The following is a 16,134-nucleotide window of genomic DNA, read 5'->3' on the forward strand; positions in this document are numbered from 1 at the left end:
TATAAGCCAATTGAAAACCCTAATATGGATTGGTGTAACAGATTATATGGATAACATTGGTATATAGGAATAAAGAACAGGAGGGAAGTAAAGAACTAGTTCCTTTCATCACAGAATATAGTAAAGATGAAAGAAATATAAAATCTGTTTTAAACAAGCATTGGACCCTAATTTGTATGGACCCAATCCTAGGTCCTGTAGTTCCATCAAAACCAGATATCATTTTTAAGAAAACTAGAAATCTAAAATCCTTACTGGCGCCAAGTTTACTAAAAAAGGTAAAGGATAATAAGACTATATTTTTGAATAATCTAGGAAAAGGTTCTTTCAAATGCAACAATTGTAATATGTGTAAATTTGTTTCTCCTCTGAATAAAGTTTTCTATGATTCATCACACCAGAGGGAGTATAAAATTAATGATCGTATTAATTGCCTCACAATGTCAGTTATTTATCAATTAGAATGCTCGGAGAGTTTGTTACCTGGTTCCTGCGCTCACTGTTGGATGTCTGAGGTGTTGCCGGCTGTTACCTTCAATATCTCTGATTGTGCCAGAGGACAGATAAGCTTGTTTTCACTGTGCTTCATGTACGGGCATTGATTTTACTATAAGCTGCTATTAAATTTGTGCATTTTGAGACTTGATTGGTCTCTTTTCCTATGGTATTACACTATTGTGGCTATATTTGAGTTTGCAGATCCTCACTTGCCACTTGGTTCATGGTTGGAGGGACTTCTCGATATCCAGACTTGATGTGGATTCCCATTACGGTCAGAAAGATCTCTATATTGGCTTCAATAAATTGAATATCTGGTACGGGGATTTCCTATCTGTGGAGATATTTTTACACTGTTTATCACCTGTAATACACTATGTGTGGCGCCCCCTGTCTCTTTTTGTATTTTATCTATCAGGATTGACACTTGCAGACAGGTGTTGAATGACTGGGGAGCTGCCTATTACATTTAAGTATTTTATGTATTTCTTATATACATTAAATTGATACATGAGTAACCATAGTGAATCATAATATAAATATATAAGAAGAAACACAGTATCGCTAGGTACATCAAAAAATACTACGACCTACAAGAAAACATTTTTTAAAAATGAATTAAAGTTTATTCCCAGAATTATCTAAAATTATGTTAAAATTATGTCTTTTAACCCTTCAGGGTGAAGTGTCCATAATTTAAAACTCCATAAGATTTCTCTTTTACATATATTATCTCCACTCCTTATAGTGGGTTTAATATGCTCCATAGCAGTGATTGTAAGGTTGGTAGGATCTGCATTATTTATCTCCATCAAATGTTTGGATAAACTGTGAGAGCCAAATTTATTAAGAATATTATATCTATGTTCCACAAAATCTAACCCTAATGGGTCTATTTGTCCTGACAACATACTGTAGTCCGGAAGGACATTCTAAAAAGTAAATCACATAAACCATGTCACAATTACTAAAAGAGAAAATATTAAAACTTTTCCCTGACACTGAGGAGCTGACATTCCTAAGATTATTTTACATATGTTTACAGGTGGTACACCTTGATTTGTTGCATCTAAAATTACCGTTGGCATTTTTTAGGAAACCTGACATAGCCCTTACAGTAATAGAGTCACCTGATGTTTTAAAAATACTAGGACCTAACATATCTTTAAGATTTTTTTTTTTTTTTTAAATGAAAATTATGTGGGCTCATAAGCTTCTTCTACAAGTACATGTGGATACCTCTATCTTTAAAACTATCTATCATTTCAAATGCTTGTTGTTGAAATATAGTATATGAAGAACAGTTTCTTCTTAAGCGATTTAGTTGACTGTCATTTCCTCCTTCTGGAATAAGGTTGCTAGTCTCCTGTACTTCCTTCTTCAGTCTCCTATTCGGAAAGACCCATGGTCCTTCCCTCTGCACTACCCTCTGCAAGACACCAATATCCACTCAGCGAAATTGGCTTCACATGTCGCTAAGTGCCTGATTGCCAAACTGTGAAACACACAGAACCCCCCCGTGTGGTAATGTATTTAAAATATTAGTGCCATTGCGGCAGAAAAAGATTTTTATGGTACATATTCCCAGTACAGTGCTGCATAATATGATTGGCTCCATATAACTAATATGTTTTTCTTTTTTTTTTATAGTAACATATGGTTATTACATATGGTTATTTGCTAACATGAAAAAAAATCACATCCCACCTGAAAGATAAAAAGCAGAGGTTTCACCAAGTTTGGGCCCCCCGTTAGCTCACCTTTTGAGTCACTTTTCCCTCATCACACATCCCTGCCCATAACTTGCATATGACGCGCGTTAGAACTTCTGAGAACCCCCCCACCTGTGAGATCCCTAATCTTCCTAGCTTCCAATAGCTGACGACCACTTACCCCTCCCCGTACTCCTTATCTCCTTCTATTATGTGGTTATTGCTTGATTTAGCGTCTAATTTTCATTGCCTCAATGTTTTATTACCATTGGCAATTTCATTTCAGATCGTGACATTGTATGCATGTTCTATTCCTGTTGTCTCTTTCTTGCATGTTGTGATCCATGTTTGTTTGGTTTTTTTTTAAAAAAAAGTAATTGTGTGTGAGATTGAAAGCAATAGAGTTCAATATAAAATTGTATTGTCACCGAGATCCTCCCATCCTCACAAAATTCCTGTAATAGTCCAAATGAAAATGACAAATAACTAGAGATGGGCGGGTCCGGTTCCCCGAGAACCGAATCCATCTGAATATCGCCTATCCGAGTACCGAGCTGAGTAGCTCAGTACTCTCCCGCCCGCTCCGAATCCAAATCGAGACGTTGTCGGATCTCGGGGCTCAGTTCTCGTGATACTTCAAGATTATAAATACACGCCTCCACAGCAATCCATCACCATTTGACAGAGGGAGAGAGCAGGGTGTAGTCACAGGCTGATTAGAGCAGGGACAGAGAATACAATATTCTGATTCCAATTGCGCTAACAAAAATCACTAGAAAAGAGAGGATAGAGGATTTTTTTTTTTTCAATATTTGGCAGTCAAAGTTTTTTTTGGGGTGTCCCAAATAATTGTGCATAAATATTTCTGGCTGTGAAAATTACTATCTGTCAGCAGTATCTACCAAATACTTTTTAGTACTACAAGTGCTTTGGGCTCAGAATGGATTCAAAGCAGTCCACATATGAGCAGAATGAGCAACCAGGTTCTGTCACCAGTCCTGATGTTAGTGTTCCCAGTACGTTATCTGGGCAAGGCGATGTCAAACTACACAGTGTTTTGAAATCAGTCCAAAAAACACACACCAAAAAAAAAATTAATATGTTGAAGCGAAAAAGAAGTGTAACTGAGGAAAAGTTAAGTGCCGATAAAAAAAAAAAGTGCCAACATGCCATTCTACACAGGCAGTGGCAAAGAGAGAATGAGGCCTTCACCTTTGTCTATTAGTGGCAGATCTAAAAATGTTACCGAGCCTACAAGTGGTGCACAACTACTGTAACGCGTCAAAGCCGAGCTGCAAGATAGCAGTAAGGCATTAGAGGATAATGTTTGCTCTGAATCAGAAATTACACCAATCCCTGTGGAGAGTCCATCCAACAGTGGGATGTCTAATCGTGAGCATTCTGTTAGTGTACCCATAAAGAAGGGCCCTTTCAACAGTTCTGCTGATGTGTGCCTGAACAGTCCGAGTGTAGCCGGTGATACACCAAGTGAGGATGACACTTTGTCTTTAGAAGAGGATGTGGGGGAGATTTTGGTATCCGTCGATGAGGATGCGGTTGATTGTGTAAGTCCTGCAGCAGTGTGGCACCAGTGGAAGCAGTTCTGGCACGTGAGGTTCTGGCACCAATATGCACTTTCCAAACACAAGCAGGGATGACGCAGAGGGCAGAGCACAACAGATTAACATCTGGGCTGGTTTGAAAGTTTTTTTTAAAAAATGTGGGAACTTAACCATAACTCCAACCAATCCTACTATTAACATGTAAAGTATGGTGGAGGACCTATCAGGGATTAAACTGTATTTTTACTAATTTACAGTCATAAGGCTTGGGTGTAATATACACCCAAAGACGAGTGCTCAATTGCTAAGAGTCATTGATGAAGAGGAAGACAAGCAGGCTTGTCTATAGAATTTGCAAGACCAAGTAATTTGAATTCCAAAAGTGGTGCACAACTACTGTTACGTGTGAAAGCCAAGCTACAAGTAAACACTAAGGCCAATCCCTGTTGAGAGTCCATCCAACAGTGGTATGTCTAATCATGAGCATTCTGACAATGTACCCATAAAGAAGGGCCCTTTCAGCAGTTCTGCTGATGTGTGCCTGAACAGCCCGAGTGTAGCCGGCGATACACAAATTGATGATGCCACTTTGGAATTAGAAGAGGATGAGGGGGAGATTTGTGTAGGCGACGAGGGCGCTAATGATGATATGGATGATTAGGATGCAGACAGATACCAAACTGTCTTTGTCCATTTATTTTAATAATCTAATTCTACAGTGTATGCAGGCTGCTTTTTTCTATTCAACTACAAGTGGAGAGCAGGGGGGGCACAGACAGGCACCAAACTACCATGGTCCATTTATTTTTTATATTGTTCAGTCTATCCAGGCTGCTTTTTTCTATTCAACTACAAGTGCAGGGCGGGGTAGGGGGGGGGGGCACAGACAGCCACCAGACTACCTTGGTCCATTTATTTTTTATATTGTTCAGTCTATCCAGGCTGCTTTTTTTTTATTCAACTACAAGTGGAGGGGGGGGGGGGGGGGGGGCGGTGGCTCTAGAGACAGAAACCAAACTGCCTTTATCCATAGATGGAGAGGAAGACAATCTGGTTTGTGTGTAGAATTAATGAAGGCCTACATACCAGGAACTAAACTGTTTTTTGATCATTTATTAGCTTTACAATTACATTACTTATCCAAGAAACAGGTGGAGCACTAAATTTTCTTATTTTAGGCCCAAAAACATTGTTTTTCCAGCAAAATAGCAAAACAAAACCAAACAAAACCAAAACCAAAACACGCAATGGCGGTTTTGCAAAACCAAAACACGACGGTAATCCAGATCCAAAACCGAATACAAAACCAAAACACGGGGGTCAGTGACCATCTCTACAAATAACAAAATCTGACAAATAGCAGCAACTTGACATACTGTTGTGCTGAAAAAAGTACAATCAGCAGGTCAATAATCAAACAGACAATGAGAAGCTGCTAGAATTTGCTGCTGTGTCATCATCATCTTTACACCAGGCCTCAGACACCTGCAGCAGATACAATGATGCATCCAAGACTAATTAGGTAATTCTTCAGGGGACAATGCTACACTTATGTGTACATGTACTTATTGTATATAACTTACTCTTGCCAACCTCTTCAGGCATATGTGGCCGCAAGTCTAAGATAAGTACAGAACTAAAAACGGATGCATTTTCGTATGCATGCACAGTACAGAAATGCGTATATTTATGCCACAACAATTCACTTTTGTCAAAGTTTAAATCAGGCCCATCAAAGTTTACAGATCAGATTGTCATACACACCACAATATTAACCCCAGATACTATATGGGGAATTCTAGTATTTTAATGAATACCAATAAAGCTATGTTTTTATATATACATGAATCTTTTTCAATTTGACTGTCTATATTCAATAATTTAACCCATTGAGTGCCCCTCTATACATATTTTCTCTTGCTCTTTCCTTTTTTGGACATACATGTTATAGTATGGGAGGGTGCACCACACTCAGAAATGTATTACTTATATAGGTCAAATTTGTGTTGACTTTATTAAATATTTCTGGATGGGTTTACCCAGTGCGGTCTACAATTCTCTAACACCACAATATTAGTCTGGGGGCATGTTCAGTTCTGACACCATTTAGCAAACAAAAAGGAAACACATAGCTCCATCCAAGTGTCTGGCAAAGAAATTTGCAGATAAGTTTTGCATCCTGACTGCATGATCCAGTTGTTTGCTGCACATACAAAAACATCGAAAACTTTCATGTGTTGGAGTCCCTTCACTGTTTATTAAGCTTCAAAATTACAACCTGTTATCACTGAATAAATGAAGCAAAAACTATCACAAAGCGGAAGTCAAGCTTCTGGTCTTATAGAATGCAATGAAAAAGCGAAGTAATTATAAAATTAACAAAAAGAAAAGCAAATTGACAACTCATAATTCTATTACATTGTAGAAAACAAAAAAGTGCCTAGGAGTATATTTATAAATTATGAATGTATATTATTTATGACTGCATACAGACAATTCCAATAAGTAAAATCATTATGTTACTAATAAACTATATATTATTATCGGATTTGTTATCTGGAATGTTTGGTACTTAGGATTTTATGAATTCGGAATCTGAAAAACCATGTTTGACATCTACTAAATATCATTTAGATTGAGCACTGTCTTTACTAACGCTACCTCTGACATCCTCTGATTATATTGCTTAGATTAGCTCCTCATAGTTTATGTAGGAATAAATGCATGGGGCCTCAATTACAATTTGAAGCAAATCCTGCTTTGCAGTGCAAAGTTTGCACCTGTACAAGCTATGTTGCAATATAAGGGATGCAAATGCAATTTTTCATTTAGCATGCTGGAAAAATACTACCTGTATTTGCATGTAAAGCACAAATATTGAGCAACATAAAATGCACAGTGTGGAAGTTCATAGTGTTTACCATAATACCATCCTAAAACCAATAACGACACGGACACCAGAATAACGTTGGAATTAAAATATATTTATTAAATGGCTAATATTAAACTAAAGGGGCTGAAAGGCGGACGAGAGCAGGGCAGTCAGCAAACACAAAACCAATAACGGCGGAAAGGTCAGACCATTGAACCACCAACCCAGGATCATACCTTATCTATTGGCCGGTGCGAAATATATGTCCAGTGGCAAGACTACACCCCCCTTTTTACCGCCAGCAAGATATTCAACATACTGGCCCAGAGTCCCATTCACTGGACCCAACACACGTGATGACAACACAATCCGAAAGGGGGAGTAGTGACCTATGACAATATAACCCAAGCACCATATGCAAACTTACCGACTGCACTGCTCTCCGACCCACGCCGCAGAGATGACTATAAATGCGGCCCGCCAACCACAGCCCTAAAAATAGTTCTAAGCTTCCAAAATAACTGATCTATAAAAAAGATAATGCCTTCCTCGGACAGATGAACCCCGTCCACTCTAAATAGATGAATACATTCAGCTTTTAACAAAGGATGAGAAATGGAAAAACCCCCCGACTGTCGGAAAATCTTACTAGCCACCTGAATAATTTTTCTGACCACAGATGCAATAGCCATAGGGGGCAAATCAGACCTCCATATCCTGCGAGGAACAATGTAGGACCAACATAACTTTATAGACGGCCAATTCTTAGAGACCGACAAAATGTCATCATGAATATTTATAATGAGGTCCAGGGATTTAACTTGCCCAATGTCATTACCACCCAAGTGAACCACGAGGATATCGGGAACTCCGCGAACAGCAATCTCACAGAATAAAACCGACAAGAACTGCCTCCATCTCATACCCCGTCGGCCTATCCAAATGACTTCTGAATTCACAGGGAACCACGGGCACGAACGCACAAACGGGTGTCTACCGGCCCAGAAGATATAGGAATGTCCAAAAAACCACACCGAGATTTTTCTGGTATCAACCCCTAAAAGAATAACAACTTGTAACAAACGTAAGGCCAAAAACAACTTAAAACTGCCCATAGACTAAAAACTTAATGAAACTAATAACCAAACCGAGCAGGAAGAAAAACCCAGAAACTAACAACAAGGGTGATTTTACTTCCAACATTAAATAGAACGGAAAAGGAAAGGCAGCGAACCCAGGTGAAGGTGAAAACCCGGTGGGAAAAAGCCCTTCACGCACCCGCAAATAGCGGCGAGCAGCTAGCCCCTGGGTCTACCACCTGAGGGAGTAAAGCGAAGAAACAGAAGAACTGCGCAAAAGGGAAGCAAAACAAATTGTTAAACATCAGGTCTAATGTATCGCTTATAACAACTGGATTTCCATCTACCTAATGTCTGTATAGCTGAATTAGAAGCCCCATCTGCTGCTGCCACTGTCGCTGCGCCAATGCGAAAGGAATGTGTCCCGAATTCAGAGGGGGGTAAGCCCAGGCCCCTTAGAGCTTTGCACATAATAGCATGAAACTGAAACTTGGTAACCGGGGAACTGTCTTTACGAACTAACCAAGCTTCCGCATGTTGCGGGCGTGCTTCTGATAACTGATGGCAAAGCCTGACCGGACAAATCATACCATCGACCTGCTTTGAAAGTGTTAACCAATGACCGACTCGACGGAATCCGAATTCATGATGACATTTCTTGCTAAGATAGCTGACCCTAACTGATTCTTAGACTGAGCAACCAACTCCCCTACTCTCAAAGCCCCGTAAAAAGCCATGGAAAAGGCCGTGCTAAAAAGGGAAGCCTCAAAGGCATCCACCATTATATCAGGCAATACTCCTAACAACCGGGACAACAAACAAGTGTCAATGGGACGTCTGTGATCTCTTGGTACAGGGTGTAACCTAGCCCACCCTTTCAGAGCTTTCTTAACCAGAAAGGATTTTGTAGGATCCGTTAACCCCCGAACTCTAGACATAAAAGATATACCTGCTATAGTGGATGACATGGACGTTTAGCTAAGCCCCTCCTGATAACACCTCAACATAAACTCCTCCATGTCTGAACCATTGCCCATTAACCGCCTACCAGAAGATACCAAATAACTCTCCCAGCGCTTCCACGCCAACCGGTAAGTCTTCAGCGTAGAGGAAGCTAGGGCCGATTCAGCCAAAAACCTTAGTCCGGACCGACCATCTGCCAAATATAAGATGGACAAGCTATACCTACGGGATTAGCTCTCGGAGCCAATAATCTAAACCGCCCCCAATCAAAGCGAGAAAGAGAATCAGCAATGCCATTTTCAATCCTCGGGACATGTTTGGCACAAAAATTTATGTCGCAGTCCAAGCAACGAAGAACCAGAACCCGCAATAAATTCACTGCTGGTCTTGACGATGCGCTCTGGCGATTAATTGCCTGGACCACTCCCAAATTGTCGCACCAAAAGGAAACATTATGACCTTTAAGCTGAGAAGCCCACAACTCCAGGGCCACTATAATGGGAAATAGCTCCAATACCAGTAAGTTTTTAATCAAATCGCTGTCAACCCACTCCTGCGGCCAAGAAGTTGCGCACCACTCGCCCTGAAAGTATGCTCCAAAACCTTTAGACCCAGCTGCGTCTGTGAACAATTCTAAATCCCTAGTGGAAATAGGGGGGGGGGGAGGCCAAATTCTAATACCTTTAAATCTCCCCAGGAAAGATGTCCACACCAACAAATCCTGCCTAATCTCTTCTTTTAGTTTGATCAAAGCATTCGGCCTGTTCATACCCGCCGTAGAAAGCTGTAGCTTTCTACAAAAAATCCTACCCATTGGAATAACCCTACATGCAAAGTTAAAAAGCCCTAACAGCGCCTGAACTTCCTTCAATTTAAGGGAGGGGGCAGACATAGCATTATCTATCATCCCTTTTAGCTTCATGATTTTATCTGCCGGCAACCTACAGCAGCCCGCCACTGTGTCTATCTCAATCCCCAAGAAAGCCAGACATGTAACTGGACCTTCAATCTTGTCCCGCGCCACTGGCACCCCCATGACTGAAAAGAGGGCCTGTCCGGAGAACAATAGGTCTTCACACGTTGAGGACTTGGCCGGGCCAACAAACAAAAAATCATCAAGATAGTGAGCAATGCCCTCCTGCCCTGTCCCTGCTTGAACTGCCCAATGAAGGAAGGAACTAAAAGCTTCAAAATAGGCACATGACAAAGAACAACCCATGGGCAGACATCTATCCACGTAAAACCCTCCCTTAATTTGGAACCCCATATATTTGAAGGAATCTGGGTGAAGGGGAAGTAATCTGAAAGCGGATTCAATATCTAATTTCGCCATGAGAGCACCCGCGCCATAGTGCCTAACCATCAATAGGGCCTCCTCAAATGATTGATAAACTACCGAGCTTATGTCCTGATCGATAGCGTCATTAACCGACTCACCTACCGGGTGCGACAGATGTTGAATTAGACGAAATTTACCCGGTACCCTTTTTGGAACAATCCCCATCGGAGAAATGACTAAATCTGATAAAGGGGGTGAGCTAAAAGGGCTGATCATGCGTCCTAGGCTAATTTCTCCACGAATCTTTTCTTCAAGGACTTCCGAGAAATTATAAGCTGATTTTAAATTTCTCGCCGCCCTGGCCTTGACTGTTGCCCCAATCGGCAACCGGAACCCGTGACGAAAACCCTCCCGGAGAAAAGAAGCCTGTTCTGCATCTGGATATAATCTAAGCCATCGTTCTAAATAATCAATACGAATAGGGGAGAGGCCCTTAACCCATACTTCCGTCGCTGCCACGACCTCTGCCGAGACCGGGGGCACTCTTCGTACACTCCATGGCAGAATGTGGTCCGCGGCAATACGTACAGCTGTGCCGATACCTACATGTTTCCCCCCGCCCACAGGACGTATTGTTAAAGGCGAAACATCTGTTCTTAGCAAACTGGGGAGCACTACGTCTCCCCCCTTGCGGAAACCGATTCCCTTGTGCCCCTGGACCGAAAGCTAAGCTAGCCCGGTTAAGTTGCATCCAAATCTCTACGTCTTTCATCCCCAGTGGCATGTCAATACGACCGTCCACCCTCTCTCGACACAACTCATCGTATTTAAGCCAGGTTCCTGGACGATCATTAATATACATCTCATTTATGAGGTGCAAATATTTCCAGACCTACTCGTGCGCTTCCGGCTTCGTCTCGATGTAGCATGCCGCAAAGGCACAATAACCGGTCACCCAATTGGGGCAGGTTTTATATGCCTCCTCGCCGATACCCCCTTTTTCGCAAGCTGCGTCTAAACCCCTTTTTTGCCGCCTTCGTTATCTCGAACATGTTAACGAACCATCCCTTCCTAATCCTGTCTTTAATACTGGGCCGTAACCCTGCTAAAAGAGCCGTGTTCTCACATAGCACCATAGGGGCTTTAGACGCTGCCAACTTAGCTGCCACACCCCGTCTCCCTCCCTGGGATCTAGACCTGCCAAAGTGTGTATTAGGCAACTTAATCAACTTCCGAGGACCCTCACCTGATGAAGAGGGAGAATCCTCGTCAGTGGAGGACAATGGAGGACTATGTGTGCGCTCTTGTGAAATAACAACATCTGACAACTCACCACCAACGACAGCCTCCGCTTGCGGCCCGGATCCTGATGGCCCGGAAGGACCTGATGCAGCTCCGACCTCCGCGGCGTCCGCCTGCTGAGATTCCGCTCCCGACAGATCAGCTGATGTCCTCGCTGCTGGCGACAGACCATCTGCTGCGACCAGAGCTCGTGTTTCCGCTCCTGGCCTGTCACCGACCACCTGCAATGGCTGCGCTCTTGTCCCACCAACCATAACTTGCAAATCTGAAACAAGAGGCATGTTAACATCTGACAGTCTTGCTGGCATCCCTGCCGGTGAATCTACCACTGCCACTGAAGCAGTGCCTCCCAAGAGCTTCTTCTCTAACCCTAAAAACCCCGGTGGAGGGAGTCTATTCAATGAAGCGCCTGGGCCACACCCAGGTCGTACACCTTCCCCCCCAACGGGCACTTCGGGCACCGGGTAGGAAAGCATGTAAACCCCGGAGGGAATAGAGTAAGAGGGACCCTCCCCAGCCCCCGCCAGGACCAGCGACGGCCCACCCCCCGGGGGTACGGCAAATCCCACGCAACCCGAGCGGGAACCGCCATGGCTGCCGGAAACTGAGGGATGGGAGACCGCAAGTTAGACTGGCCTAACGGAGTGGGGAGAAACCCTACCCTGGAACCCACCCCGGCAAGACCCCGCAAGCCCGCAAAGGGACTACCTGCCCAGGGAAAAATGGCCCCAAGACCCTGAGGGTCTGCCCCCCCCCCCCCACCGGAGGCAAAGGAACCTCCCCATGCCAGGGCCTATCTGTACCTAGCCTAGCTAACCCGCTGACCCCACTGAAGGCACCCGTAATGGAAGGGAGAGTAACATGGCTCACTCCACCCGCCAACACCCCCCGAACGGACTCACCAATAGAAGGGGGGAAAGGTAGCACCCCCGGGATAGGAGAATCCCAAATCACAGGCCCCAAACCTCTGTAAGTGGACACAGCCCTCTCTTCCACCCTGGGCCTGGAAACTCCCCGGGACACACGGGCTGGGGAAGACTCCCAGCCCCTAAACACACCACTTGTTGAAACGGGCCGGGGGCATTATCAGAGGGGCAGGAACGGACCAGGGACCCCCCCTGAATATCACCGATGACAGGGCCAACTGCCGCCACCCCTGGCCCCGCCGGGGAACCAGATGCCTGGGCCAATGGAACAAGACCGCCGACCGCTGTGCTCACCCGAGGTCGCCTCCCCCTCCCGACAGCCATGCTCCTGGAGGAAGAAGGGGGAGAGACACTGCGCGACCCCCTGGAGGACACACCGCCAGGGGCCGAGGGAGGGACACCCGATAACCGGGCAGACGGGGAAGCTGGAAGGGACACTGGACCTGGCCCCACCTCCCAATATCTAGCTGGTGCACTACGCACCTGGCTAGGCCGCGACATGACCGCGACGGTTGAAAACCAGAAGAAGTTGGGGGATGCGCACCACGGAGCCACGAAGAGGTACAGGGGGAGAAAAATGGGGGGGGGAATTGGGAGAGGGGGAGAGGGGGAAAGAAGGAGAAGGGAGAGGGGAGGGAAGGAAGGAACAGAGAAGGGAGGGAGGAGAAAAACGAAGGGAACAGAGAAATGGGAAGGAAGGAAAATACACACAGACAATGACACAGGGGACAAGGAAAATACACAGTGCTGCAATACAATACCACCAAAGCACTCTCCACACGGCCTGAATCCACAGCTCCGACTGCACAGCTAGGAATCCGGAAGCAGAGAGGGGAAAATGGTGGAGAACATCACCTATATAAAACTAAGCCACCCCCCTCCTCTGCCTTATTGGTTCACATATAGAAGAAGCCCATAGGCTAAACATCTAATCACTCACCCACGTGATTTTAACTGCGTTCAGGCTGATGGCCACACTTCTCTTATTTTTGTACTGTGTTTTAGAGTTGAACTATGATGCACACCTCAATTCTAAATCTTTCTGAACATTTTAAATTTGCACTACCACCCCCCTTGAAGGGCAACACTGTTTTGCTGCTAACGCTAAATGAGTTGATAATGTCTGTGTATATAGCATACTTGTCAACTTTCCCGAAATGTCTTGGAGACTCCTGAAATCCAAATAGGTCTCCCGGACTTCCAGGAGTGCAGGCAAGTCTCCCGCATCCTGCAATTTGCTAGCCAAAATGATGTGTTTCGCATTGAATTGCGTTATTTTAGCACCAACCCGCAACAAAAATTATATTTACATCTGGGGGGGGGCAAAATGATGCGATTGACTGCGCCAAGCCCTCTAGCCACACCCCCGCCCGGGGTCTCACGGACTTCACTATTTAAAAGTTGGCAAATATGGTATATAGCAAATTCACCAAACAGCTTCAATAATTAAATTTTATTTCCTTTCTGTTTTTATGGAACATTCTGGATAATGCTTCTGGAATTGTTTTTTATTTTGTATCCATATATGTTGCATTACATATACAGCAGATTAGGGTCGGGTTATATAAGACCACAGCGAAGATCAGATTGACCACAAAGCTGCTTTATTCTGATTTGCTACTACATGGTCTCTCAGTCAAAGACTTGCTTACAGATCTCTTACACCAAAGAAGCATGGCTAAATCAGCTCTGTGACTGGATCCTAACATGTACATTGATTCAAAGCCAACACTGTTTCTTGTCTTGGATAAAAGAGATTACACTTTACAAGCAGTCAGAGCTTCTCCGGAGATCTTTTCATCTCATATTCAAAAAAACCTCCTAAATTTTAATAATTCTCTGTCAAGTTAAGATCCACTATATGGTGGTCACTAGGATGCACTGTGTATTCTATGGTAGTCACAAGAATGCACTTTGTATTGTATATCTGTCACTGGGATGCTTTTTCCATTGTATATTGGTCACTAAAATGCTCTCTGCAATGTATGCATAGGTCAACTGAATGCAGACAGTATTGCATAGTGGTCACAAGGAGGCAGACTGTATTGTTTGGCTATACATGTATTGCATGTATAGTTTATAGGTCACTTGAATGCTCTCTGTATTGTTTAGAGTTGTCTAGAATAATCTCTGCATGGAATACTAGTAAGATGGGTGAGTTGTATTTGATTATAACTCTTTGACATAACAATTTTATTTATTTTATTAGCTATATGAAACCGAACTCACATTACACAAACCATGTTCAAACAGTTTTTGTCATGCACATTTTTCTGTTACCGTCGTATTGAAGCCTGGGACACTTATTTGAGTTTACTCCGAAGGCAAAAAGTTGCCAGCCTTCTCCACTCAGAAACTCAGAATTTATACAGACTGTGATTGTCCTCACAGTTTTATGGTGATTCGCTGGCTAATTGTTGCATGCTCTGATAAGTTTGGCATCCGTGGAATATCCTTCCATTTCATCCGGGCGTAAAAGGAGTTCATTATTGGATTCAGGGCTATCCTTCACAGATACTTTTGATACTTTTACCCATTTGTAAGAATACTGTCTTCTGGCTACATTGGATTTCATTGAGAAAGATCCACTTCAAAGAAGTCAATGATAGATAAGCATAACTTTTATACATAAAATGTACGCTGATTGTTTCTGATCACAATTAATGGCATTTGAAAATACTACACTTTGAGTGTCCTTTTCCTTCACTTTATTTGTCTTTAGAATTCACCACATTGTGTTGTGGGAGATTGGAAAGAATGAGCTGCTAAATTTGACATTTATTGTATACTGTTTTTTTAATCTGGTAGTGTAAGCGCTGATATAGGTATTTATTTTGTTACCTCTTTTACATCCATGATTTATCTCAAAAAACCCACTGCAATAAAAAATTTGGCATAGAATAAAGGGCAATGTTAACAATAATCCCTGAACACACTTAACTAAAATTGATTTCAGACTGACAGTTCTGGTGGAAATTTCACAAACTTGTATGCATAAATTGAGTATAACACTGTAATTATGATCGCTTTCAAATAATGAATGTATGTAATTACATACTTACTGCAATTTTCTCATAATTTTCAGAGTTGGTTTAATTTTCTATTTATTCAGACATGTGAGCTTGCATCAGAAATGTAATAATGGTCCGGAAAGAGTATTCTTGATCATTGGTATTTCTGTATTGCATTTGTTAAAATCACAGGAATCTGTTTGAAAAGGTATATTATGAAGAAACATGGCATGACAATATACACAATTAAAATTAATAGCATGAATTACCATTTTGTTTGTTTTTGTTCCATTGTTGCTATCGTACAAAATAAATGAAAATGCACACACCTTATCTTTACGGATCTGTACGTCTTTATAACTTAATAAAGTAAATTATTTTTTGTGTACGTACTAGGATATTGCTGTAAACGGAACGGAAACGGAAGCAGTGCTGTAAGGTGTCATAGAAAAGATGGATCCAAGGGAAGCAACAGTCGAGGAAGGAGCACAGAAGAAAAAGAGGAAACCATTAGTGCCACCATCCCCTCGCCCCCCTCGCTCACTATTCTGCCTTGGCCTTCAAAACCCATTCAGGAAAAGTTGCATAAACATTGTGGAATGGAAGTATCCTATCTCAAGTCAAAATATTGATCCATTTTAAAACATTAAGTATTTAATTTTAATATGTTCTTATTGCATACAACACTTTGTCCATGTTTTTCACAGACACAAGCTGATTTAATTGCCTTTTACTTTGTATTAGATGTAGACTATGTAAATATATTTACAGACATACCTATATTACCTCAATCCCATTGAAATCATGTGGAATTACCTTAAAATAACTGTGCACAGGAAATACCTTCACAGTTTCAAGGACCTTGAACTTTTCTGCAGGAAAGGGTGAGATAGAATTGTATAGGGGGGAAACTTATTAAGCTGCGGGCTT

The 16,134-nt window shown here is 42.6% G+C and overlaps 1 protein-coding gene across 1 annotated transcript in view; it reads left to right on the forward strand.

Moving 5' to 3' along the window:
• Positions 1-16,134, forward strand: part of CACNA1S (calcium voltage-gated channel subunit alpha1 S) — a 451,977-nt gene that overhangs the window by 19,495 nt on the left and 416,348 nt on the right. The window contains exon 2 of the mRNA XM_075195636.1: positions 15,601-15,809. Within this exon, the coding sequence (XP_075051737.1) occupies positions 15,658-15,809 (152 nt within the window). The 5' untranslated portion in view covers positions 15,601-15,657. The remainder of the gene's footprint in view (positions 1-15,600; positions 15,810-16,134) is intronic.

Source organism: Mixophyes fleayi, chromosome 2 (genome assembly GCF_038048845.1).
Source record: "Mixophyes fleayi isolate aMixFle1 chromosome 2, aMixFle1.hap1, whole genome shotgun sequence".
Lineage (NCBI taxonomy): Eukaryota > Metazoa > Chordata > Amphibia > Anura > Limnodynastidae > Mixophyes > Mixophyes fleayi.